This window comes from Centruroides vittatus, unplaced genomic scaffold, assembly GCF_030686945.1.
Source record: "Centruroides vittatus isolate TY-2023 unplaced genomic scaffold, ASM3068694v2 scaffold_1519, whole genome shotgun sequence".
In the NCBI taxonomy this organism is placed as follows: Eukaryota; Metazoa; Arthropoda; class Arachnida; order Scorpiones; family Buthidae; genus Centruroides; species Centruroides vittatus.
Window position 1 is genome coordinate 42,017 of NW_027122682.1, and position 27,546 is coordinate 69,562.

Below are 27,546 nucleotides of genomic sequence, written 5' to 3' on the forward strand. Positions count from 1 at the left end.
AAACCTTTCAAACAGCCATACCCTCTAAACTGCACAAGTACCGGGCTGTGGACAGCTCATGTATTTGTAAAATCTAAGTGACTCACAAAACATGGAATTCATATAATACGGAACATATCTACCGTGTTATAGGGGAGTCTACTGTACAAACAAATTAGCTCATATAGTTAATGGGTAAAAGAAAAATTTAAATATTAACGGAATAACAATGTAACATAAAATAACTTTAATTCATTGAACACGCATTATGACTGTACAGAATTAACTATCATACATGAAAATTTGGAGTGCTGTATATATTTAAAATATTTTAGATATAATAAGTTCTAGTTTAGCTATTAAATCATAACTTAAAATATGATTTGAAAACAAACAACAAAGATGAATAGAAAAATTACCTAGAGCTATCTGATGTGGAGGATACATTAAACATACATCAGTTCTCAAACTGTCATTTACTACTTTCCTATATGAAAAGAAAATAAATCAGAACTATGCAAACTTATTTCATGATGTAATAAAATGAAAAATAATGCTTTAATAAAGAAAAAAAAAATTACAAATAAAATCTATAAATAACAAGTATTTAAATGTATGCAAGTTATTGTTAAAATCATCAGGAATACTTATGAATATTTGAATAGAAGGACATAATCCAAGACTTATTGCGGTAGATTATAAAGAAAAAATTATGAATTATATGAGAAACTTAAGTTATAAAGTAATCATGGGATAAAAATACATACAAATAGTATATTAGTTTATTAACAAGATCTTTTTTACACATGCTTCATGCCAAATTACAAAAATAATGCATTAAACAAACTGTTTTTTGGCTTTGTCTTTTGCCTTTGTCAAGCAGGCAAGCTTTGGCAAAGGCAAAACTGTTTTTTGTCTATAATAGAATATCCAAAAAAAAAAAAAGAAATTATTTTAAAATAAGAGAATATAAATATAAAAATTCTTTCTCCATATGCACGAAAAACAAACCTTTAGCTAAATTTTATGTCATATTTTTAGCAATTTGTGTAGAGAATCATAAAGAATAGCAATTTTTTGTTCCTTTGCATTTAATCAAAACAAATTTTTTAGTGATTTTTAAATGCAGAAGAACAAAAATTTGAATTTTTTACAATTCTCTACACAAATTCCTAAAATATTTGATATAATATTTGCAAAAAATTTGTTTTTCATGCATATGGAGAAAGAATTTTTATATTTATGTTCTCTTATTTTAAAAAGATTTTTGTTCGATATTCTATTAATATGAAAAATTCTTCTTACCTGAAAAAGTTGATAATATGTTGTCAAAAGTTCTTGTGTGTATATTTTGTTTATAAGAAAGCTGTTAAGGCAGTTTGTTTAATGTGATATATTGGTTTATCTTGTAATCATTTATGTTTCTTGTAAAATTCGTAATTGATATGTTTCCTAGTCATTTTTTTCTTGTAATCATAGCAATCACTTTTGATTTTTATCTACTTGCTCATCTTGACTACAATAGCATTTTATTTCGACGTCTGAAGTGTTCTAGATCAGCAGTCGCCGACCGTTCTGACTTCGCGGACAACTAAACTCCCAATTTTGAATCCTGCGGACCACTACCGTGAATTTTTTTTTAAACGATACAAACATCTATAGAATAATGATCATAAAAGTTCCATTTTACTTCATTTTACTTTATTAATATAAAATTCACTTGTTTAATTATAACAAATTAGTATAAAGTTTGTTGCTGCTTGTTTGAAATAAGTTTATGGATTCTTTGTTCTTTTCCACTTAGGACAACAATCGCACTCACAACATTATTTATTGCATTCCTTTCATAATACTTTGTGTAACGTTGAGCTGATCAATGTCCAAATTTCTCTAAGGACATTCAGTAGTCCACAGTCCACTGGTTAGCGACTGCTGTTCTAGATCAGCATTCTTCAACCTTTTCACATCTGCATACCAGTAAAAATAAAAATAATATTTTGCAGATAAGCAGAAAACTAACAAGAATTTTCTTAGACTTAAACTGCTTGGACATGGGTGACATGCATGATTGTTGTAACTTTATTTAAACAGTTGCAATAATAAAACTAAATAAAAACTGTTTATATTAATTACAAGTTTAAAATCTTATTATTTCCTGACAGTCTAAGAAATTTTTTATGAACTGGCAGGAAATTTCCAAGACTGACACCAGGATCCAAGGTCGAAGAACACTGTTTTAGATGACGAATCGTGATAATATGAGTGCAATTGAATGCTTCTTATTTCTCCTCTATTAAAGCATTATTTTTCATTTCATTTTCTTTGTGGAGTTGTTTAATACAAATTATAAAAGTAATGACATTTTAAAAATCTTATAACCAAATTATACTTGATTTTAAGTACACACAACATTTTATGAATCATAAATAATCCCAAATTTAGTATTTCTAATATAGAGTACTCTTACCAAGCCATTGGTAATAAAATCTCTTCTTGTCCGATATCTTGTATATAATGTACTAAAGGCCTATATGGATGATATAAAACGAGACAACAGTCCTATAAATAAAATTATAAATTAATGTTTTTAATGAAAAATGAATTGCATAAAGCCATAAAAAATTATAATTTATTTAAAATATAATAAATTTTTCATATAACTAACTACTGATGATAACTTGAATTAAATATTAACATATTTGTGATGATAACTTGAATTAAATATTAACACATTGTGAAACAATCTAACTTTTTAATGCTACAGGCAAATATAATAATGACTAAAATCACTAGATCAAGAGTCGCCAAACTTTTTTGATCGTCGAACCCCTACAAGTTTTCGAAACCTCACGTCGACCCCCACCAAAAAGTTTGTGTTACAAGCAAAACAAAGCACTTACTATTTTAATACATTTCTTTTAATTTTGCATTTGTTTTTCATTTATTGTATATTTGTTAATAATAATTTTTGTAACTGACAATCAGTGAGACAGATAATCTTGATCCCTAGCTCCCTCTTATCCTTAGCCTAAGCTTGATAATCGACCCCTGGCGGGGGTCGATATCGACCACTTTGGCGACCCCCGCACTAGATTATAATATAAATTCGATCTAGTTTTTAAAAATATGATGATAATGTGTAACAATTCAAATTTCCTATTGAATTATATTAAAAATTTCTAAAAATCTTTTACGTTATTTCTAAAACTGTCTACTGTATAAAGACTGTCTTCATTAAATTAAATACGCAAACAATTTTCTTTTTTTAAAAAAAAACAAGAATGTACAGTACATTACTGGTACAATTACATGTAAAATAATTTTTTTTTCTTATAGAGCTACATATCATTCGCTGTTAGTTTTGGACTTATCACGCCATGTTTGTGGCCAAAGGTACATAGTCATATAAGAATAAAATATAAAGACAAAAGCACAGAAACTATAATAATAAATGTAAAATAATGTATTACCAAAATTGTATTCCATTTGTTTACATATTTACTGAAGCTACAGGATATATTACACCACTGACACCATTATACTTTAAATTCGACTACAATAAGCTACTGTTTTTTCTCAAAAAAAAAAAAAAAATTATTTACGTACTGAAGTTTACCTATTCCTAAGTTATGTAGCAGAGTCAAAACTAAACCAGATTTTTAATAAAACTTTCACATAAAGACATTTTAACCTGCACTAATAGTTGAGTACGTATTTTAGCAATGTTAATATTTTTGTTTTTAATTAATTTATTTATATTTTATTTTATAATACTTTGTTCTATATATTTTTGTATTTTAAAATTATAACTTTTGAAACAGCATCTAATCGTGTATCGAATAATTTGTAAACTGCATTATTGCATATACGGAATGTTCCATTTTAAAATATTTTTTGTAACTTGTTCAATGTAAAAATGGCTTTCTTGCCAGATGCAGGACCCTTACAGTGGCTGGAAACGTTTGTGCTTCCATTAAACTTTAATGTGCTGGAGTAGGTATAAATTAGTGTGCAGTGTTATTAATCAACTGTTCCAGCTTTTGAGTGGGTTTAAACTCCATTCTTAGTTATGTTACCATAAAATAAACAAATTATATTGATAATATTAAACATAATTAAAGTACAGATAGGCCTCCTACAACGCGGTAGATACGCTCCTTGAAAATACCGCGTTGTGGAAAATCGCGTTATAGGAGACACCAACTTAATACAAAAACTGGGATTCAGTTCTAAAAAGAGAAAAACTGCCTTTTATGGTGTAATATTTTCATCATTTTTTAAATTTATGTACATAAAAAGCTTAAATAAAATTCAGCATCATATAAAAACTAAAAAGATTATGATTTCAAGTCAAAACCAAAAAGAAACATAATGTTATGCTCACAAATTCAGTCCTCATCATCACTTATTATAGTTATTCGAGAATGTTTGACTGGCCTTATTTCAATGATCTGAGCTTGTTTCATCAAGTTCCACTGCGCTTATGTGATCCGTTGCGATTTTTCTGTTATGTGAAAGATAATTTGTTTCTAAATACCCTAAACCGCATTGTAAGAAAATTTCCGCATTGGAGCGAAAACGCGTCGTAAAGGTACCGCGTTGTAGGAGGCCTACCTGTATGCTGCACAATATACTTCATATATTCATATAAAGTAAACTTTTGTAAATAAATTAATTTATAATTTAGTGATATATATAAGATATATACATACCATCATTTCTAATAGAAAAAATTCACATTCCAAAACATGAGTCATCCTATAAGGAAATTCTTGAGGATATGCATAAGAAAATTTATTTTTTACTGTAAAAAATTATTTTTAATATTTGACACACATTTTTCCTTCAAGAAATAAATTATTTAAATTTATATACAATTTATTTCTGAATGTTTTCATTAAATTATTAAATATTTTTAAATCTGAAAAAATTACTTAGAAAAGTTAACTCTTTATCCAAACAATTCTTATTTCAAACATTTAAATTCATTTAACTCAATTATTTAATCATTAAAATCATCAACAGATGGTAACGTACCTTCCTATAATGTTAATATATTTGTCAAATGCCCTTGGATAGACTGACGTATTTTATCAAAGCAGATTATGTTATAGCAAAAACACGTTTCTTACATGTATTTTATAATTAAAACATAAACCAAATGATTGCTGTATTAAATTGGGCTATTTTACTGCCACTATTAATAACAAACCAAACTATGGTTACGGTTTAGGTAGCAGTAAAATAGCGTTAGTAAATTTTAGCGTAACAGTAAATTTAATACGGTAATTGTTTGGTTTATGATTAAAACATTGAGCTTTGAGATGTTTACATGGCAATATGGAGAACTTTTCTATTCCATCCTCTTCATTTGGAAATTTTTCCTCTGGGAGAATGGATGAATGAGAAGCATAAATTATCTCTGTATTAGTTTTATTTTTATACAACATATATTAATTCTATAACAACAGGAAAAGAAATATTTTTATATTAAGACTTGCCATAGCTGCTCCAACAGCAAGTCATCAAGCCATTCATTCACTACTGTGTATAGGATATTAAGACAGCAATCACTACACCTGGTTCTCTCTGTTGATAAAGATAGGATCAAGAATTTTCTCCTCTAGACACTATTAACAGAGGGTTGGTGTAAAACATATCTGGTAGCATGTATTTTGTGTACAGTTAGTTACAGACACCACTCCAGAGAAAAAAAATGCTTAGTCAGTCCATAAAAAGTGCTCAAGCAGTTGCGGTCCATGCTGGTGTATATTTAATGTCATGTCACACCGGCTAAATCATCCATCATCTCCTACATGTTGTATCAGTTGCAGATAGCAGTTGAATGAATGCATGCCATGGTAATGTAAAATTTGACATCTTTATGACTGTTGCAGTCCCCATTGCCCCTCTATTTAATGTATCACTTTTGTGTGCCAAAATTCTCCAATGTCATGAAGATGAGGAAAATCTGAAAAGTAATCCCTAACAGAGCTGCAAATTTGTATCAAGCAGTATATTATGTTTAAAACCGTCATATGCATAAGTATTGGTACAGCTGGCAAGTACTGTGCTGCTTCTCATGTATTTCATGTCTTTTTCTCATAATCACTTCATAGTAGTGTTTGTGATTATAATGCATTTTTCACAATGCTCTACTAATCAGCAGATTGCATGATATTGGTTCTTTTGTAAGAACATAATCACCTACGTTGCTCCATAATTTGTAAAGATCACATTTTACTTTTCTGACTTATGTATACATAACAAGGAAAGTAATGGAATAGTGTCAGAGTTTTTTTTTTGCAAATCTCCACTTTTTGAGACCGCTGAGCCCAAACGAGTAAAAAACAAGACAAAAAATTCCATGGATGCATTTGTGTTGGCATCTATTTCACTTAATAGCGAGGTTGAGGCCGAAGTTTCAAACGTGTACGTCGGATGCAGAGCACCGCTTTCCTGTAAGCCTGGAAGTTTGACAATGGCATTTGGAAAGTCAGTCAAATCATGCTCAACATTCCAAACACCATTATCAAACTTCTAGGCTTACAGGAAAGCGATACTGAACGTCTGACGTACACGTTTTTGCGTTTAAAACTTCAGCCTCGACCTTGCTAATATCTCAGTATGGAGTGAAGGTAAAGAAACAAAATTTGGCAAAGTAGCTTGTATATAAGGAACAATGATGCTATTAAATTTTAGTTGTGAAAGGTCAAGGGGACAGAGAGAAAGAGGGTGGTAAGGAGTCATATCTTGTGAAGAGTCAGACCTGATGAAGATTTTATTTGTTGTTAGCATTCACAGCATTTTATAAGACTCATAACCTCAAAATTAAGTTCTTTGCTATTTTATAATAATTAAAAATATATAAAATTTTTAAAATATAATCTCATAAAAAAGTCAGGTAAGTTATGCAACTTGTTCCTAGATTTTATTAATTTGCATACTTGAAAAATTTAAGTACCACTTTTGAACTACTACATAATTTACACATATCCTGTTTTTTCAATGAATAAATTTATCTTACTTTAAACAGCACAGTGGAACTAGTGCACCATCTGCGCACTCTCATACAATGCTGGAAAGCTGTTTTGTGCATTGATAAATGTTAAAGTGAACATCCTGTATATATTAATTAAGTGACTATAAATAATATTTTAAAAATTTAATAAAGAAAAAGTAAATTATAAGACAAAATAAAAATGGTATTATTTGAAATAATGCATAGAAAACTAATAAAAACAAGTTAAAAATAAGCAGGCGCTGCTTAAATTAATCATTCAACAGATGTCGTAACATTCTACGAGGCAGCGAGTTGAATTTTGATCTCTGATACAGTTTAAAATAATTGATTTTAACTTCAAATTTCCTGGTAATATAATGCAACATTGTCTTTCAAATTACTGTTTCATTTTTCTGTGAAAAATCTGCTCCTACTCAAATATTTCATGTCAGTGCTCAGTCTGGACAATGTAGCTTTATTATGTTAGAATTTCAATATTATGAAACCTAACTGTTTGTTATTATCCAGATAAATTCAAATTTTTCTCATTCTTTTAACAGAGAATCAATTTCTCTAATTATTTTACTTGTTAGTTTTTATATGCAATGATTAAACGAAAATCATTTAATAAAGTGCCACATTTCAAAGAAAAAAATATATAAAACTTTAATAAACGTTATAAAAAGCAATGATAGCCTACCCACTGTTTGACAGGTAGAAATGAGACGGCTATTTGATATTACCCCAAATTCCTATGAGAATAAAATGAGGATAATGAATAACAGAGTAATCAATTTTTAAAAATATATTTCATCAAACAAAATTTACATATTTACTATACTTTACCTCAACTTTTGAAGCAAGAAATATGCAGGTAGGAGCCATTAATAAAGGATCGATGCATTTAAGAGAATTCCTAAAAATTTTACATACTTAGCAAATAAACATTAAATTTTTAATTTAAAATTAAATATAACTTAAACGTAGTCAGAGATTCTTAATTTATACATGCAGGCATACTGCTAATTGAGGCAACCAAATAACAAGGTAACGTATTTTTGATATTGATAAATCGGTATAAAAAAAACTGCTAACAGACTACTTATGCCGCAAGGTTTAATACCCGTAGCTACACCATACTCGTAACGAAGACAAAACATCTATATCTGAGGATAAAGTTTCGAATAATGATATTTTTGATCTATTCAAAAATTGTAACGAATGCCTTCCTTCAGCAAAAATGTTCTGGATAAAATTTATTATTATTATTATTTAAATAAATTTAGAATAATTTGTTGAATACAAAATAACTTTTGTTTAAAAAAAAAAACACAGTCAAAGATTATTGACTATTTTTCAACATAAATATATGAATATTTATTACTTTAATCATAACATTTTTTCTCAATTTCAATTAAAATATTATACCTTCTGTTTGATATTTTTGGATAAACAAAATACAATGCTTACGTAACACTATTTTTATATTAATATGTGTAAAGGATATTTCATGAAAAGTACAACATCATCACAGTATAGTGTGTGTTCTTTCACCACTAATGCATTTTCCATGTAATGAATTTTCTATATAATGGATTCTTCACGTTTTCCAGAGACAATTTGTTATACGTAATTGAATTTACTTTTGGTGTTCTACATATACTGTTAATAATTCTAACAGAAATGCACACAATCCCAGATTTAAACTAATCTAACGATTTAAACTTTTTGTCGCGTTTATCATTTATTCTAACTTCAAATGTTATTTTCGTTTAATATGTTGCGTAATTAAATTTCAAATTTTAAATTATATTTTCTTAATATTGTTCTTTATTCAGATGAAAGCCAAAAATAGTTAAATATACCGTATATTTCCGCAGATAAGATGATAGTTGAATCATAAAAAAAAAGGCCCCAAAATCCAAGGTCATCTTATAGGACAGATACAAACATAAACAAGATTGAAATTTATATAAATTAAAACAATTACAAAAAAACAGACAAACCGTAATTATTTACTAGTAGAGAATAGGGTATGTCGTAGCCCATAGGATGTTTTTGTGAATAGTCAAGGTCGTCAGCCGAATGCCCGAATTGGTGCGAATGTTTGCAACAATCGCAAGGCAGAAAATAAAATTTGTTCATTTGAAAAATTACGAATAGGACATAATTCCATATATGCTATACAGTATTATTATCCAGATGATGATCGCCGATCTAAACTAAATTCATAGGCCGTTGATAGTTTGGGGGTCGTCTTATAGGACAGATACATGGACAGTTTATTTTGAAAGTGGTGCAAGTCCATTTTTCGAAAAAATTGAGAAATCACATAATATGCATATAATTTAGTATGAACTTTTTATTTATAAATAATTCACACTTATTATTTTAAAATAACCATAAGCTTTGATCAATAAAAAATTCATCGGTAAATGACATTGCATAACCATTGATTATGAAAGTGGTGTAAGTCCATTTTCTTCAGTATAAGCACTTGGGCTTTCCATAAATTACATGTGCATTTTTCTTGAAACTTTTACTCCCTTCTCTTTTCCCAGTTTTTCCAAGTTTTTGTAACTTCTTCCCCTCTTTTGATGTCCAACATAACTCAACCCCCATTAAAACCATCACTTTCTGAATGATAGATACCACAAGTAGAAATGAAATATATAATAAAATGCTTAAACTCTATAAAATTTAATGAAATAAATAGATGTCCACTAATGCTCAATCGTTCTTGTCTGACTTGTCTTAAAGGGATTAACCCTCTTCCTCCCTTCCAGTGGACATCATTTATGGACAGCCCCTTATAACTGAGGAGGAAAACTAGAAATTTTACCCATAAATGTACAATTTGATAGAATGGAAAAAAAAATCCATGTAATGAACCTAAATGAAAAGTAGTGTCTAATGGTAGCTCATAATAATGATAAACTTATCATAAAACAGTTTAACTATAAGTAAATATTTTTAATGTTCAGAATAAACAACACAATTTTATTTCTTGTTATTATATATAAACAAAATCAGAATAAAACACAATGTGTTTCAAGTGAAATTGAGTTTTACATAATAGAAATTTAATGAGTTTTACAGTTCAATAATTTTCAAAGTGGTGTAAGTCCATTAATGGCCCAGAAAAAATATATTAGTTTAGTTAAATTCACATAGAAGTCTTTATGCAATCAACTTACATATTTCTAAAGTCATAGAAACATTGTCAAACTTAGTACACTTTATTTATATTTTTGAATCAACTAAACTACATGTTTAAATATCTCGAAAGAAGAAAAAATGGACTTACGCCACTTTCAAAATAAACGGTCCATATGTTAAAACTATAAAACTTTGACGAAAATTTATGCCTCGTCTTATCTGAAGGTCGTCTTATCTGCGGAAATATACGATAAGTCTAAAATGTTTATTAGTACATGTAAAGGATATTTCACGAAGAGTAAAACATTATTACAGTATAAGATAGTTAAGTATAAGTCTAAATTGTTTCTTTATAAATAAACATTTTGGTTACCTCAATTAGCAATCTACTTGTATCTTTACATAATAGTGCCATGATTTATTCATGTTGAAGATTCAATTAAATGATTATTTAAATTAAAAAAAAACAGAAAAATAGTGGTTGAGTTGCGTGAATAATGCCCAGTAAATGTGTAAAACCTTTTTATAAATCTTGAAATTATATACAATTCTAAATAATTAAAATATTTACCTCAAATAAAATCTCTTGAAATATACTGTAGCTGTTGCTATAACTTGTTGTTTTACTTTAAGTTGTTCTCCTAATGCTTGAATAACTAGAGCAAAAAAATATTTAAAGTTTTATTAAATTTCATAATTGATATGTACTTTAAAACATCTAATAATCATTTTTATTAAATATTAGAATACATAATAACTAGAAATTCCCCCCTTGAAGCATGACAGAATACTTTTTATGAGAAAGGAGATGGAGTAAGGAATGGGAGGCTAAAGTTGCGCAGTGAATCTACCTGAAAACATTGTATTATTAATTAGCGTTAAACATTTCCAGTTAGAATTTAAAGTTAAAGTTACTCTAAAATTTCTTATATATTGCAACAACAATAAACAATTTGAATAATTATATTATTATGTTGAAAAAGAATAATTCTATTCTAACTTATTCAAACTTTGACTTGACATTAATAAAGATTAAAAGTAACGTTATAGATAAACTATAAAATCCTATAATTCAATATCTGTTTTATTGAACATGGTTTTAGTTTTACCGTAAAAAATATTTTGATTGTTTTAAAAAAAGAAATATGTTAATTTTGATAGGCTATTTTATTACTTTACAAAAAGACATATTTTATATCAATATTTATAACAACAATTGGAAGGCTGAGACAATAAAGGCACCAGCTTGCAACTCTTAGGATCTGGGTGTAAATCAAGACAGTTCAAAAATTTTTGTGGACGGATTGAGCTAGATTTATCAGAGTCCATCCCCATTATCTGGTTTTAGTTTGATTTTATTTATATACGGCGATGCAACACACGAACGATCCGCCTAGGAAAAAATGCCTCCCGGGAGGACTTTCTAAAAAGAAACTGGCACCTATTTAGGTGTTACAAACATAAAGAAAACTTTGCGTGGCCAGCTCGCCGGCAAGGTGAAACCCACAATCAACTACCAGTGTTCGGTGCTTTTATCCACACAGCCGCTGGTGGGTTTCCATCATCTGCCTGCATTTATTATGGATCAAAATCCCTAATGGACATGCTAGACCCAAATAATAGTAAGTTTAAAAACTTTTAAATTGCAAATAAAAAATTTATTAATCAAATTATTATTATTATTATTTGGAAATTAAATTCTGAGTTTTTACACTTACAATTTGCAAAGAATATCATGACTCTTTGATATTCTTCTTCTGTCAATAACTGTAGATCTGAATGGCGTTCTCGAAGTAAATCTTGTCTGTCTAGCAACCATTGTTGACTGTAATACATAAATTACACTTCTTTAATTATATTAATAAAAATATAATCATTTAAAATAGAAATGAAAATGAAATATTAAAATATTAGAAAATTACAGAATCATAGAATCTGTGAATAATTTTTCTTATTTTATGGGATATGGACTATTATAATCATAAAGGCCATCCTTTCAAAAAATATAGTATGCATTGTGTATACCGATAGAAGCATATCTTCCTAGGGTTGCCATATGTCCGATTTACCGGAGTTATCACAGATTTTTTCCGACTGCCATTTAGCAACAGGAAGACATTATTTTAAAAACCATTCCTGTAATAAAGTATCTTTTTCCACATTTTAAATGTATTTCTGTCACCGGCAAAGTAAAAATATTCATCTATTGCATGTCCTGGGATTGAAGTGTTCTGGTATCATTTGGGAAGAATTCATTTAATCCAAGTATCGGCAACCTTGCTAATATGGCAGCTTAGATTCTAAACCCCACGTTATAGTGAATCACAGCTTTTTTCATTTTCCGGGTACACACGAAAGCTTAAAAACATTTACACTATCATTTATTAAGTGTGCAATAACACTAGACCCAAAAAACGAGCAAAAGTAAATTTAAAAAACCTTGACAACTCACTATAAGTAGGGCAAGTGTCAAAAATAATAACCAAATATAATTGAAAAGCACTTTGTGATCATTTGCATTTTAGATGCTATAAGTACTTTAAGGTATACCGGTAATGACAGTCTGGCTTTGACTAACCTATTTTAACAAAGTGTCGGATAACCCTTTGACGAGTGGGTTTACCAATGGCTCCCTCTCCTCCAAGAGTTAGTTTTTAAGGAATGTAATATTTACAAAAAAAAAATAATATCATCTTCTAATTCATATTTTTTTAATAAACTAGGCAGCAATTCCTTTTTGTATGTTGATTCTGTTGAATAACAATTCAGGAGGAGACAGTGAGTGCGAACTACTACTAGATGCCATGTTTGTCTGCGTGCCAGAAAATTCTATGCTAAATCTAATAAAACTTAAAAAAATATTCTAGACCTGTCAATAAATGTCACTAGCTGTCTGTACAGTTTCAAGTTTGCCCATAAATGTATGAGTATACTATCTATACGATGAGAAACTTGAATGTGTATGTACAATACATGTGCTTACTCTGTAGAGCTTACCATGTGTATAATGTACAGTAATACCTCGGTTTTTGTCGACTTTGGTTATCGTCGGTTTCGGTTTTCGTCGATTTTTCTGCGAAAAATTTATCTGTTCTCGTCGATGTACCCACATAATCTCACTGCTAATTTTTCGAAAACAAAGGGTGACACATGCGTTTTTATGCCCAGTGTGGCATTGTTTCTCGTTGTGTGAGAATTATTACCCCCCACATCTCTAGACAAACAATTCCATTGCTTTCCTTTCCTTTTTGCTCCATCATAGAACCAAAGAAAGTTTCCAGAGCCAGCAGCCTGTCGAAGGAGGTCAGGAATACGATCGAGTCAAAGGAAATCATTGAAAAATATGAGAACGACATTAAGATTGCCGAAATTGGCTGCTTTTATATTCATTTTATATTAATTTCGTATTGTTTTTAGTATTAAACACTATACTTATTCTCTGTAAAATGTGTTTTTGGTATGTATTTTGGAGTGTCTAGAACAAATTAATTGGATTTACAATGACTCGTATGGAAATAATTGCCTCGGTTTTCATCGGTTTTAGATTTCGCCGATTGTTTTCAGACGGATTATCAACGAAAACCAAGGTATCACTGTATATTTACAGGAGTACTCATTAAAGAGTTAAATCATAATTTATTAAAATAGTAATCTGCATTTTGTTTCTTATTCCAACAAATATACACACAATATTTTATTTAAAAAGAAATACAATCGTCAATAATTATTTTAAATAATAAGAATTAAATTTAATTTATGATCATAGTTTTTATCAACGTTATCTTTCATTTTATATACTTTTAAAATCATAAGAAGTTGATTTGTGAATGATGTCTGTAGGACACCAGGCATGTCCTACATTCTTCATTCACATTTAAAAGGCAAATAATTAATTGGAGAATATAGGAATGTCTTAAAATCCTAAATTAGAGATATTTTCATGTATTTGGAAATAGTACAGTAACACCTCATTAAATCGCACATTGTTAAATTGCTCGTTCCACGACATCATGTTATTTTTTTGTTGTCCAAATATAAAAGTGGTTTAGCCAGTAGTGGATGGATATGTCAGTTATATTGCACCATCCGATAATTGGTTTGTCGCCCTACATGCACAATATAATGAAGAATTAGTGTATTTTAAACATTTCTGAGGAATAAATACTTTCCAGTTACCTTAAATAGGAAGCATTTGGATGTTTGAGAAGGTCAATAGTTAAGATAAATTGGAGAACTTCTATTTAGACTTACAATTATTTCAAATGCCTTAATGTAATTACTGATTGTAACATATACCGTACATCAAATTGTTATTAAAAAAAAATCACTTTAGAGTCAATTCTTGTTAGGAAATCAACATCCCAAATCATCGATAATAACTGTATAACATGTATCCACTGCTCTACATCTGCGATAAATTCTCCTCAAGTTAACTATTAGAAATAAATTTGACCCAGAAACGTATAATTTTTTGAACTGTATCCCGATATAAAAATCTGAATGTGTTCTCAGAAATTATTCTGACTTGGATTTTCAACAATATGAACTTGTTACCAGGAAAGTAAAAGATGCTAAGTATTTTTTTTGAAAGTAACACACGGATAACAATGCTGATTTATCAATTTTAACAGTTTGCAAGCCTAATCCCTCGCATCATTAATACAGGAAATTCTCATTAATTCAAACTTGGATAGTTCGAAATCCCATTAGTTCGTAACCGTACTTTTGTCCCGGCCGGGGACGTAGAGATTTACAAGTTACGGAATTTGATTAGTTTGAAATACGGCTACTTCGAAATTCAATGTGAAAATTCTGTTCGAACTGTCATATGCATATGTTAACTTGTTCGGTTAGATCAAAGTGAATCCATACCAATGGTTTCCAAACTTATTACGCCCACAGATCCCTTCTCATAGAAAAAACCCTGACAATGAACCCCCAAGTGAAGTAATTCTACACAACTACATAATAGCAGAATTACAAATTTAACTTTGATGTCTTCAATGGTGAATGGCAACATTAAAAAAAATATATATATATATTTATAAATAAAACATTTTGATATTTAAAGTAATATTTATTAGAATTACAAGCTAAAACTGGCCCATTTTTGAAAAACAAAAGTAATATAGTGAAAACATAAAAATGTATAATTTATTTCTAATTGGGTTATAAATTACATTACAAAAATATAAAATTAATAAGTATTTTTATTTTATCTATTGAATTTTCGTAGAAAAACATATTTTTGATCAAAATAAATGAATTATTTATACACGCTTGATCCATGCATGGAACGCTGCATATTTAAAATTCATCGGATCGACAGAATTCAACAAAAACCCATATGGTTTGACCTTAGCGCTAGACCAAGAGAGTGCTTTTAACGTAAATTTCCTTGATCTTTCAATCACATGCAAGGAGGGTCAAATATGGACTGACATTTATAGAAAACCCACCTATCAGCCCATTATTATACCAAAAATTCTGTCGATCCGATGAATTTTAAATATGCAGCGTTCCATGCATGGATCAAGCGTGCTTACACGCATTGCACCAGTGTTATTGACACCTATAAGGAATTATTTATATATTTTTAGTCATTAAAAATTTTATAATTATGAAAAACAACCAATAATCATCATTGTTTTGGAAAGAAAAATTAAATAAATGTGTAAAATTCTATAAACAAACAAAATAAATTCTAAAATGTCATAACGCATACAATAAATGAAGCACTGTGCATATTTTCAAAATGGGCGAGCTTTAGCTAGTATTCCCATTGTGCAATGCTCGTCATTACTTGTATTTTATGTACTTATCTATACTTATATTTTACTCGGGACATTAAAATGACTACCAATTTATTTATCACTATTTATTTTTAACTTTCATAATAATGAAAATGGGTCACGATCATTTTACTTTTTACCGAACCTTTCGTGGACCCCGATGTCGTCCACGCACCCCAAATTAATTTTAATTTGCCACGGACCCTCCCAGAGGTCAATAGGAACCACTTTTGGGAAACATTGGCTGCGTTCGGCAGACTCAACAGTTGTAACCGAGCACGTCGATAGCCGTTACGTAGCAACCTGGATCTGCCGAACAAGCGACGTTGCATTGGAACAAAAAGCGTCATTGGACAGTTTCGGGTATCGATAGGCAGCGTAAACAAAAGATGCTACCAAACATGTTCCGAAAGAGCGCTACCGTAGAAGGCATTTGGCAGAAAAATACTCGACGGCTCCGGAACCGTCGAGTCTGCCAAACGCAGCCATCGATCCATACTATAAGAGAACAATAGACCGAGAATAACTAATCCAGTCAATAAGGCTTTGCTTTTACATTAACACATTTTTGGGTGTCACATTACACACGGACAACCCTTTTTTCCTTCTCATCTCACAAAATACAGCTGGGTTTGGGGATTGTAAGATTGGGCTACAAGTAACAGATTGATATATTTGTAGGTTACTACATTTGGGCGACTTACTATTTTTTGGGCCACTTTTAAAACAATTTTGGGTTAATGTAACCCTTGGTGCCAAGATGGCGGCTAGTCTCTGATTCCAGCAAGGAAACAGTGGGACGTACGTTCTAACCTAACCTAACATATCCTATTCTAATAAATTACCATAATTATTAGCAACCAAATTATTAGAATAGGTTAGGTTAGGTTAGAACGTGCATCCCACTGTTTCCTTGCTGGAATCAGAGATGAGCCGCTATCTTGGCACCAAGGGTTACATTAACTCAATTGTGGCTAAATTTCGAAGAATTTTGCATTACTTTTTATAAAAGTTATCTGGCGACCTGTGAGGGTGTCACCGGACACGTGCTGTTTACCTTCACATTTATATTAAAAGTAAAGGTAAACATCACGTGGTAAACAGCCCGTATAAATTACATCAATTACATGGCATTTGCATATCGTACAGAAATACGTAAATCTCGAATAATTCGAAGTCGCTTGAATTTCGAACTAACGAGTATTTCCTGTAGTAGTGTTCATCTATACAGACGTAATAGTTACGTCACAAAGCAGAAATTTGAAAGTTTAAAGATGGATTTAAAACTTACTAATGAGAACTTTGCCAAAAATTGCCTGCCATATCATATGATCAATCAGTTATGTATGACAGCTTGATTACGTATGATTCGGAAAACATCTTGAACCAGACAAAAGCTTTTATATGTCATACTCCATTATGAATTTCCAGCGTGACGTCACAGAAAAGCAAACGCCATAAAATAAATATATTTGTCGTTTTTCGATGTCTTTTTTTAAAAATGTAATAATAATTTTGACAATTTATAATCAAGAATCGAGAGATAATAAATGGGTAAAATTAAAATATTTTCATGTTTTGATTTTGTTTTCTAATTAGACGAAAGCTACGCTCCCTAGCGGTTAGCTTTCCGAGCGAACATTAGTTCTAAATTATGCCGCTACGGCGAACAGCGCCAATGGCGAGATTGGATTCGTACTATTTTCTGGTCATAGTTACAAATTACCAATGCTTTATTCATACTTTGTATAAGTTAAAAATGAAAATAAATCGAATTTTTAGATTACTTATAAATGAATGATATTTTTTTTAAATACGCAAAGTCAGCCTTTTTGCCCGATCCAAACCGCGTTTATCATTTATTTATCGTACTGTCAACGTAGTTAAACTCGCTATACGTTAAATATAATGGAATGCATCAAGTGCGATTTAAAATATAGTGATAAACAAAGTGTAAACCATTTTCTTTGGGAAACACATTAACCATAGCTGGAAAAATTATCCAAAAAGAAACAATCATTACCCTTGGTTCAGATACCACCGTACCCGAAATTACAGATCGCCGCACCAGCGTCCCCTGTTTTTCGTAATATTTAAAATTGTTAACATGTAAAAGTGTTGAAAATTCTGGAGATTTCACGTTGCTGATCAAAATTATCGCGGCATTTCATTGATTCGTATATAATACGATTATTTACAAACACCAACCAATCGGCAAAAGATGGCAGTTCGTCGTGGCGCCGCACTTTTCCTTAAATCTATGTTTGTTTTGTACACTTTTGAAAAAGTAATATATATATATATATATATATATATATATATATATATATAACATCGCGGATGCCATGGGCAATATTGACTTGGCTTGGCTTGGCAAGAATTAACTGATAAATGCACGAACGAAGAGTGGAAGAAGTTATGGCTGAAGGTATTCAAGAATTCTCGACGAGAAGAGCTTATCGCTGTATCGTTAGGTTCAGTGGCGTAGCGAACGTAACTGGATCCCGGGGCACGACACTTTATTGGCGCCCCCCTCCCCACTCCAGAAACACATATAGTTTGTCTTGGAGACCATTTGGGTGCCCTCTGCGAGTGGCGCCCGGTGCATGATAGAGCCCCTTGCACCCCCTCGCTACGCCACTGGTTTGGTTGATCAAATTATCAACTTAATCGATACAGAAGATAGACGAGCAGGATATTGAGGAGTTACTACAGGTTTCTGGTGAGAGCCTTACCAACCACAATCTTGTAGTGTTACAACACCATTTTGTTTTTTTGAAGCGGTTTGTCCACGGTAAGGGGAGCCACGGGGTTACTGGATTTAACAAGGTCTGTACGGTGCTAACGAGATAAGAGAGGCTATCCCATTTCGAGAACGCGCAGGGGACAAAACAGTTTCTCGTGGTGGCCGGCAGGGGCGCTGTTACACCCCTAAAGCCTGAGCGTTGCAACGGGTAGAAAAAGCTTCTTAGTCCCTCGTATATGTTGTTGCTTACGAATAACTCTCGCATATGTTTATTCGGATTTATGCGAGAGAAAATGTGCAACAGGATTACGTACTAAATGCATTTGCAACCCACTCGTTTATGGATAACACAAGTGAAAGGAAATATTACTCCCTTGAGAAAGTTACTTTATGAAACAATATTGTACCTGTCATCTGGTGCTCCCGTTTTTTATACTTAATCTCTGTAAAGTGAAATGTCTTGTCTACAAGGACTATATTAATTATGTAGTATATAGTCCTTGGTTGCTAGGAGCGTGTTCTGAATCACGTGACAGAACGCAATCGGTGTAAATATACCGCGGCTGGGAAGTGAATAGGGGCGTGGTACTTAGTCTTCTTTTTGTTTTATTATTGCCGAATTAAAAAAATATAAGTGAAACAGAAGACACAGAGTTAATTTATTACAAACAAATGGATGATATCACGTATATTGACTTATCCTTGACATTCTTTCTTCTTTAATAGGTTCAAGATATAAATTTTAAAAATTGTTCCTTCCCACATAAATCAGCTTATTTAAATCATTTTGTTAAAGAAGCGATTTCTCATACTCAGAATAACTTAAAAGGATATGGATAAGCGGGATATATCCTCCTTTCGCCTGGTTTATTTGTTCTGTATAATATTTATTTAATTTTTAAAATATTATTCTAAGAATCATATGATATATTATCATAATATTGTGACTATGATTAAATTGAAAAAGCAGAAGGCATAGCACTAATTAGTTTTAAATCACAAATGCTTTCTTATAAATGATTGATTGATAAAATCATATTTTGTATTTTTTTTTTTTTTTTTTTTTTATAAATATTGCTGACGACGGCCGGATGGCCGAGCGGTAAAGGTGGCAGCCTACCGCTCTGGGGGACCCGGGATCGAATCCGAACGGGTCGAATAATCCCCAGGAATTTTTCGGGGGTGGTCCGTTCGGATATGTCGGGCCCCGTCCCTCACCACCCGGTCGCCCCATTGTGGGCCTGGCCGAACCCATAATGGGCCTACTAAAAGAGGCCCTCTTAGTGCCCACAGGGCGGAAAGAGTTAAAAAAAAAAAAAAAAAAAAAAAAAAAAAAAAAAAATAATATTGCTGACATAAAGATAGAAAAGAGGAGTATTTTAAACATGTTTTTTAATAGACTTTACAAAATTCTCATAACATACCATGTAAATGCATAAAAGGTAAACATATAGACTAGGTTTCTCATTTCCCGGTCTTTTGCTTGTCCCGAGATTCCGGGATAAAAGTGAACTGTTTCCCGAGATCCCGGGAAATCCCGGGACAAAATTAATTATTTTTAACATATACAAATTATCATGAAATCAAATGATATAATTATTTTTTTCGTCTTTTAAAGTAATTTAAGACGCTCCGCAACCTCCAGAATAATATTAATAACGCTGTTAAGATATATATTAATGCATTTAAGAGAAGACAAATGTTATGTGTTTTTCACCTGTATCCTGAAAGATTTCTAGTACTTCTTTTTGTTCTCTAGTATTCTCGATTTGTCTACCTCGACTGCTTTAATTGAAACATCATAGCCCAATAATTCGGCAGTTCGTTTGTCTTTAATAATCAGGTTATGAAGAAAAACTTCATACTTGCAGACTTTGTTCGTATCCTGGCCCAATTTGCACAACTTGGCGTTACGCAGTTATTGAAGCTACTGGGTATGGTTAAAAATTAAGACAACATAAGCACAATTATTCCAGATATTACAGGTAAAGAATTTTGACTACACATACCACAAATAAGCAACGTATTGATTATTGACCATTTGTGAAGTGCCATAACGAGTAAAAATTAAAAAAAAAACCTAATAAATAGGTTTAAAATTAATAAATACAAATGTATTCTGACAGTTTATGAGTTAATTATACTTTCTATTTGCAAAATTTCCCCAACATTAACACAAAATAAGAAAAAAGTGAATTTTTAAGAAATTTGCGGGATTTTCCAGGATATTTCCCGGGTTAAAAAAACAACCGGGATCCCGAGATCCCGTGATCCCTTTGAGAAACCCTAATATAGACTATATCATATATATATATATTCATTGGATTCAGTCTGGGTTAATAAATATAATGTGATTAAAAAGTTTACATAAAGTTTTAAAGCCAATAAAACAACTGGGTATGCGTTCGTCTCTCTGAATAAGGGTGTAAAGACGTCATCTAGCCACAAAATTTAGCAACACTAAACGACCCTCTTTTCGAAGCGAAAAGTTTGGAATACGATAGCCTTTCTTATCTCGTAAGCAACGGTCTGTATAAGGTCAGGACACGCTCCCGTGATTCTATGCGGCAGCGGCCATTTTGGGACTTATCGATAGAGCTCACTACACGTGATTCCTGCTCTAGTTTCAATCACGATAGCAAATGATATAGATGATTGTTTCTTTTAAACTATTTGATCGAAAAGTTACATAAAATTGGGGTTGCATAATCATCCGAAATTATTATTATATTCTTGAGTAGAAATCACTGGATTTATGCAATTTTAGTTTAATTGATGCCGTATAAAACTGACTGCTCGTAAAAGTTTGCTTAACCTGTCAGCTGTGCACTCGATAATCCGAAATAACACCGCTGTTGCGTACACGTTCTGTGGTTTTTAAAGTGGTTTTTCAATTTGCGATATCTCGCTTAAAATTTGCAGTAGATATAATCTGTTTTCGGTTTTCTATCACGTACATATCACACTTTACGAATGTTAACTTCAAAATATTATGTATGTTAAAAAAAAGTAATAAAATTTAAGATAATAATACGGCCTATATATTATAATGCGGGGCCTATCTAAATCTTGGTCAATACACTTTTATTATTGATGATGTGTATTTGATTTCTATTTATACGTTATTTACATTATTGTACTAATAGTAGACTATAATAAGCGATTATTACTTTATTATATTAACGACTATACATGTATTTCTTATGTATTACGGAAGTACCACGATAACCGGAAGTACTTTGTTTTTTTGGTTAATTTTACCTTAGGTAGCCAAGATGGCGGCTGGTCACCGATTCCAGCAATCAGAAGACAGGGAACAGTGGGGACACACGTTCTAACCTAACCTAACCTATTCTAATAAATTACCATAATTATTAGCAACCAAATTATTAGAATAGGTTAGGTTAGAACGTGCGTCCCACTGTTTACTTGCTGGGATCGGAGACGAGCCGCCATCTTGGCTACCTAAGGTAACATTAACCGTTTTTTCGAAAGACTTATGGCTGAATGGTTTAAAAAACAAGCTTATTTGTTAAAACATGCGACTCAAAATACTCCAAAATGGCGGCTCAGGAAGTAGGTCACGCGTGTCCTGACCTTCTTATACAGACCTTGGGATTTAAGGTGTTTCCCTTTGTTTCTAGCTATTTTTTCGTATGTGATTGACCAGGGTAAAGTGAGGAGGACGAAGGTAGTAGAACTTTATTTTTCTATCCGTTTCCATTCAAGTTTTGGAAAGGACTCTTAAGAACGAACTATTGAAGGAGTGTGCTATTATTTAGATACATCGAGGTGAAGTAGTTTTTGTGCAAAAAGGAATTACAGGAAAATTTTGTATTTATTTCACGCATTTAATATTGTAATTTTTTTGGTCTTTGTACAAATTAAATGGGCTTCCTGTTAGTCTTGTACTATCGGACAATACAACCTTCAAGAACTGGCAGAACTGAAAAATAGAGATTTTGAAAACGAAGAACTACACAAAAAACAAGAATTTCAGAAGAGCCAGGACCTTCATCACGAAAAATGAACATTACATTTTTGTGTGCATATGTTTATTTGTTATTTAACGTATATTATTATGTAAATTAATATAAAAATAACTTAAAGTAAAATTTGTTTATTTTTGGTCGCGTGTTCCCCTTTCCTTATTTACTCTTTGTTTAAATGACTTCGTTTAGCGCTTTGTCGTCTAGGAACGCATCCCCGCGTTAAGCGGGTTCGTACCGTACTAACAGATACAACATGGGAGATGTTTTCCACACTTGATCTGTAAAATTCTATTTCAATACGAACTCATATCTTCCAACAAATATCTTTTGTAGTAACAATTACAGATGTTGCGATTTTTTAAAAAAAAACATCCGTCCTTTCTCACCACCCTGTATTATGGTGGGCGAGTTTTTGTGGTGTGAGTAGAGGACCGTTAGGATAGACATCGAGTCTGTGCCCCTTATGGTGTCCGTCATTCTGTTAGTGACATGTCGGATTGCCTGAAGGATTGCATATCCCTCCGCAGTAAAGATCGTAGTCGCGGGGTGAAGGGTGTAGTAGGCCGCGGTGTCTATATAAGTCAGTGTTTTTCAACCTTTTTCATTGAATGGCACCCCTGATTGAAAAATAAAAAATCGTGGCACCCTTGACCGGCAGCGGATCTAGAATCTGAATAAGGAGGTTTTAATGGGGGGTTTGAATGGGGGTTTATTTTTAACCCGTATCAAGATTATTTTGATAATACAATAATCTTCAAGTACCCAATATAAGATTTACATGAGATTTGCTCTCTGTCCCTTAAGGAAACGCTGTTCCTTGTGTAAGAAACGCACGAATATATTCAAATTTTGTAGATTTAATATAAATATATTTGAAATGCAGTGACGTGATGTCCATGGAAGCTGTTGAAGCGCCGCTTTCCTTGTATTTTCTAAAATATAAATACATATTACGAGATTATTTTCATATTTTAACGTACTTTGAATTAATTAAAATTAATATTTTATTATAACCGCATTATGTATTTTATTACAAATTTTTATACATGTGAAAAAATGATGAGATTGCTATTGTATATTAGAATATAAATTCGTACATGCGTATTCCCAATGGAAGCGCTGTATTGTGGAATACAAGATAGCTTCCACGGCAAAAATATTTGAATGGTGTAAAACAGCCAAATTAAACGCATTCGAACAATTTCGGACATAAATAATTCAGGCGATTAATACCCGTTTCACACGATCCGGTTTGAAACCGATCGCGGCTTTCCACGGTAACAGTGCATACGATTGTTAAAGGAAAAGTATGATTTACAGGGGAAGAATTATAAAATATTTCTTCCCCTAAATTTCCTTCCAACCTGCTAATTTCCATCCTAAATTTAGGGAGGAAACCCCTGAATTAGGATCAGTCCTAGTAATTTTCGGGGTCAATCTATCCCCGTCCTCATCACCCGACCACCCCATTGTGGGCCTGGCCGAGCTTATGACGGGTAAGAAAAAAGATCCTCCATACTGCCCACTGAGTGGAGAGTTGACAAAAATAAAGACGACGGAATGAATGCATTTTGGTATAAAAATGTTATAATATAATCATTTAAATTTACTAATGTAATATTAAACTGATTTTAAGGACTGATGTATGGTAAGGGGACCTTTAACGGTTTCAAGCTGAAAGCGCGAGTTTCATTCGTTACCTTCCCTATATATCACGTGAACTTGTTAGACATCACCTTTGTACCTCGACGTAACAAAGTACAGTCCGTCTGGATGCCTATTCTCGAATTTTCCACTTAAACACGGAAAGAGTATAATGGTCACGACCAGAAGAAAACGTCATCGATGAGTCAACCAGCTGATCAACATCTATCATTTACCGGAAAGCCAGACAGACATTAGTATATAAGCTGCCGAAGGTTGTAATCTGCGCTCTGTCTAAGCGATTACTCGATTATTCTCCGATCGTTGTAACTTACGACTACTCTTGCGACGAATACTTAATTGAATCCTGACGGCAAAATGTCCGATGTTAACGACGATTATCAGATTTTATGCCAATTAAAATACGAAGGGGAGATTCCCGTGACAAAGTATCAATCGAAGAAGACGGGATTGAAGATATGTATTTTCGAAATGGAAAGACCTATCGTTAGTGGTTACTTTACTTTTGGTAAGTTATATAGGCTATATATAATATATATATATATATATATATTTCTTTTAAAATTATGTATAGGCCCCTTACCTGTACACTCGATGATTCTCAAAGTTATTTGATCCGCAGGATCATTTACCACCTTGCTCCTTCTACTCCCATGTCTTGCAAATATGCAATGCGTGAAAATGTATTTTCCTGTGACTAGACATAGTATTACATTTCGGAAAAATGATTAGATCAGACTGGGGACCACCGGTGATCCGCGGATCATATTCTTACAACCGGAAATTTGACTTAGATTTCTCGAGCGATAGACTGATGCACACATTGTATCGAGCATTCCGTTACACTTAAGAGATTAAAGCATGTAAGAGTTTATGCATTACGTAACACATAGTATGACAATTGGCGATTGTCATACCATAAGTTATATAATGTAAATATCAGCGGTAGAGAAGAAAAGATACAGGAAAGTACGGATGCTGATACGCACGTTATATTTTTGCTTTTGTTCAGATCTACATCGAATTTCAACGAGAATTTACTTGTAAATTAATAAAGGCTCGTATTTAGTGTTTTAATAAGTCTCCAACCTGTGTTACGTGGACTCACAATGGATAAGCATCCAGATAATCCACTCCTCCATCAAATAATGGAAGGCTATAGATTCAAATGCAGTTATAGACTCATAGCACTGATTTTAATTGTTATTTAAAAAAAATCTTTAAAAAATTATATCTAGGGTCAATTTATGGAGCAAGGGGACCTCGAAAAGCACGTTATTGTAGATGGGAAACGAGGGGTCAAAGCGTTGTTCTACGTAAAAGTTTTTCGGTGATTAGTGGCATACGAATTTGTTGTTGCTATAAGCCTAGTCACGAATAAGTTTAACTAAAAAAAAGTCCTCCAAATATTTTCTAAATCAATATTTGCTGAGTCCAAGTGATCTTAGTATCCACGAATTATTGTGTACTTAGTTAAAGGAGAGGAGTTTGCCAAATATACACAATTTTACACAACAGGGAGAAAGAGAAGGGAGGAATCAAAAGTGACTCAAAAACTGTACATGTAATTAAAGGATGAATGGTTCCAAATCACTTTTAGGCCCCACCCTGTACGTACGGTACATACATACACAATGCCAGGCTGCAATTTTTAATCATATTTTTAATTTATTTAACTTAAAATACATGCTTTCCACCTCAAATTAGTACTAGTGGCTTGCCCCTGTACATCATACTTTTCCTGTTAACAATATAGTCGTGCCTATCATCTATCTAATTCTGTTCGGGGAAAGATTTTTCAATTAAAATATCATTGCTTCCGATTTGAACCAGAAGTTCTTATATAGTAAATCGGGGCCTCCTGTCCATAAGATTTCCTAATCTGGTCACATCTTCCATCTATTTAACTTCATTCTCGAGATTAAGGAAGGACAGACAGACGGAATTTATAGGCCTACAATTTTAATAGGTCCAAAAATTTGTTTTGTATTTGATTTGATTAACGTGTATTACCACTGTATTTGATTAACTTGATTTTAATGCTCCTTTTTTACAGCTTGTGCCACCGATATCGTGTTATGATCAATATTTTGATTAAAATTAAGCAATTACTCGTAATAAAAACAAGTTTATCATTTCATTTCCCTTATTGCCGTTACTTGTGAAATGTATTATATATCAGATTGCACACTTAACAGGTGTGTTACAACTTGTGTTGCAATCATTCAATTATGAAATCTGCAATAAGTAACGTTTATATAGTGACTCAATATGGTGAGTGAGAAAAACAAGAGCCCAAGTGACCTGTTGTAAATGTCAAAAAAAAAAACAAAGAAAAATCTGACGAATTTCAAAATAATAAAAAGACAGATGATGTTAATCTACTTTTTAATCGATAATGCTTGCGAAGCATTATAAAAAATGTATTTTTTATAATAAATATCCGGCAAAAGTTATCCTCCGTTCTACTTGAAGTTTCTTGTTACATCACTGTATATTTATAAAATTTTTGTAAAATGTTGCATGCGTATATGGCATGCATGCAATAACTAAAAAAACAGTGTTTAGTATTACTAATTATTTATTTTTCTTTATAAATTTATGTGGCATTTATAATTCGAATTTTTCGTATACTCTGAACTTTCTTCTCTATTGTTTAGGATTTAGCGACCTTTGATAAATGGCGCCCTTTTTAGTAACCATGATTTTACCTTCCTGTTTCAAAATGGCATTAGCTCTTCTCGTTTCTTGACAAGAACGTAAAGGGGACAGACACCAGACAGTATTATCCTGTTTGTCCGTTGGTCGAAAGATGGCCTCCAACGTGACGGAGACAATAAAACATTGCATTAGGAAAGATAGGTGAATCGTTTAAATTAAAAAGTCGTAGAGGGTCTGAAAATTAGTACAAAACGTTTAAAAAACCCCGCAATGAGCTGCATAACTTTCCAGCGAAGAACACAAAGTTAAAATTGCGCGTGGCGCCCTTGGCCCTCTGGGTGCACCAATGTTTGGATCTATAGCTACTTTTTTTTGTAGAAGGAAGGTTTAAAATCATACTAGAGTGCCAGTCACAGAGATAAAATCTTACCAATATTTCCACTAGTATATTTTTTTTTCTTTTCACTTTTGAATCTATCTGACATGGGCATTACAGTGGCGCATTATTCTATGGCCAATTACTTGGGGCCTCTACCAACGGGGACCCCA

General features: G+C 31.9%; 2 protein-coding genes across 3 annotated transcripts in view; one reads left to right on the forward strand and one right to left on the reverse strand.

The window, feature by feature from the left end:
• Positions 1–17,379, reverse strand: part of CycC (cyclin C) — a 31,415-nt gene extending 14,036 nt beyond the window's left edge. For both annotated transcript variants that reach the window (XM_067285131.1, XM_067285132.1), the window contains exons 1-8: positions 17,225–17,379; positions 11,860–11,966; positions 10,713–10,797; positions 7,829–7,898; positions 7,683–7,734; positions 4,692–4,783; positions 2,447–2,538; positions 399–466 (exon numbers count right to left, since the gene is read on the reverse strand). In XM_067285131.1, the coding sequence (XP_067141232.1) occupies positions 399–466; positions 2,447–2,538; positions 4,692–4,783; positions 7,683–7,734; positions 7,829–7,898; positions 10,713–10,797; positions 11,860–11,966; positions 17,225–17,256 (598 nt within the window). In that variant the 5' untranslated portion in view covers positions 17,257–17,379. The remainder of the gene's footprint in view (positions 1–398; positions 467–2,446; positions 2,539–4,691; positions 4,784–7,682; positions 7,735–7,828; positions 7,899–10,712; positions 10,798–11,859; positions 11,967–17,224) is intronic.
• Positions 17,380–24,548: 7,169 nt separating this feature from the next.
• Positions 24,549–27,546, forward strand: part of LOC136987369 (uncharacterized protein C05D11.1-like) — a 38,631-nt gene continuing 35,633 nt past the window's right edge. The window contains exon 1 of the mRNA XM_067285101.1: positions 24,549–24,844. Coding sequence (XP_067141202.1) covers positions 24,694–24,844 — 151 coding nt within the window. The 5' untranslated portion in view covers positions 24,549–24,693. The remainder of the gene's footprint in view (positions 24,845–27,546) is intronic.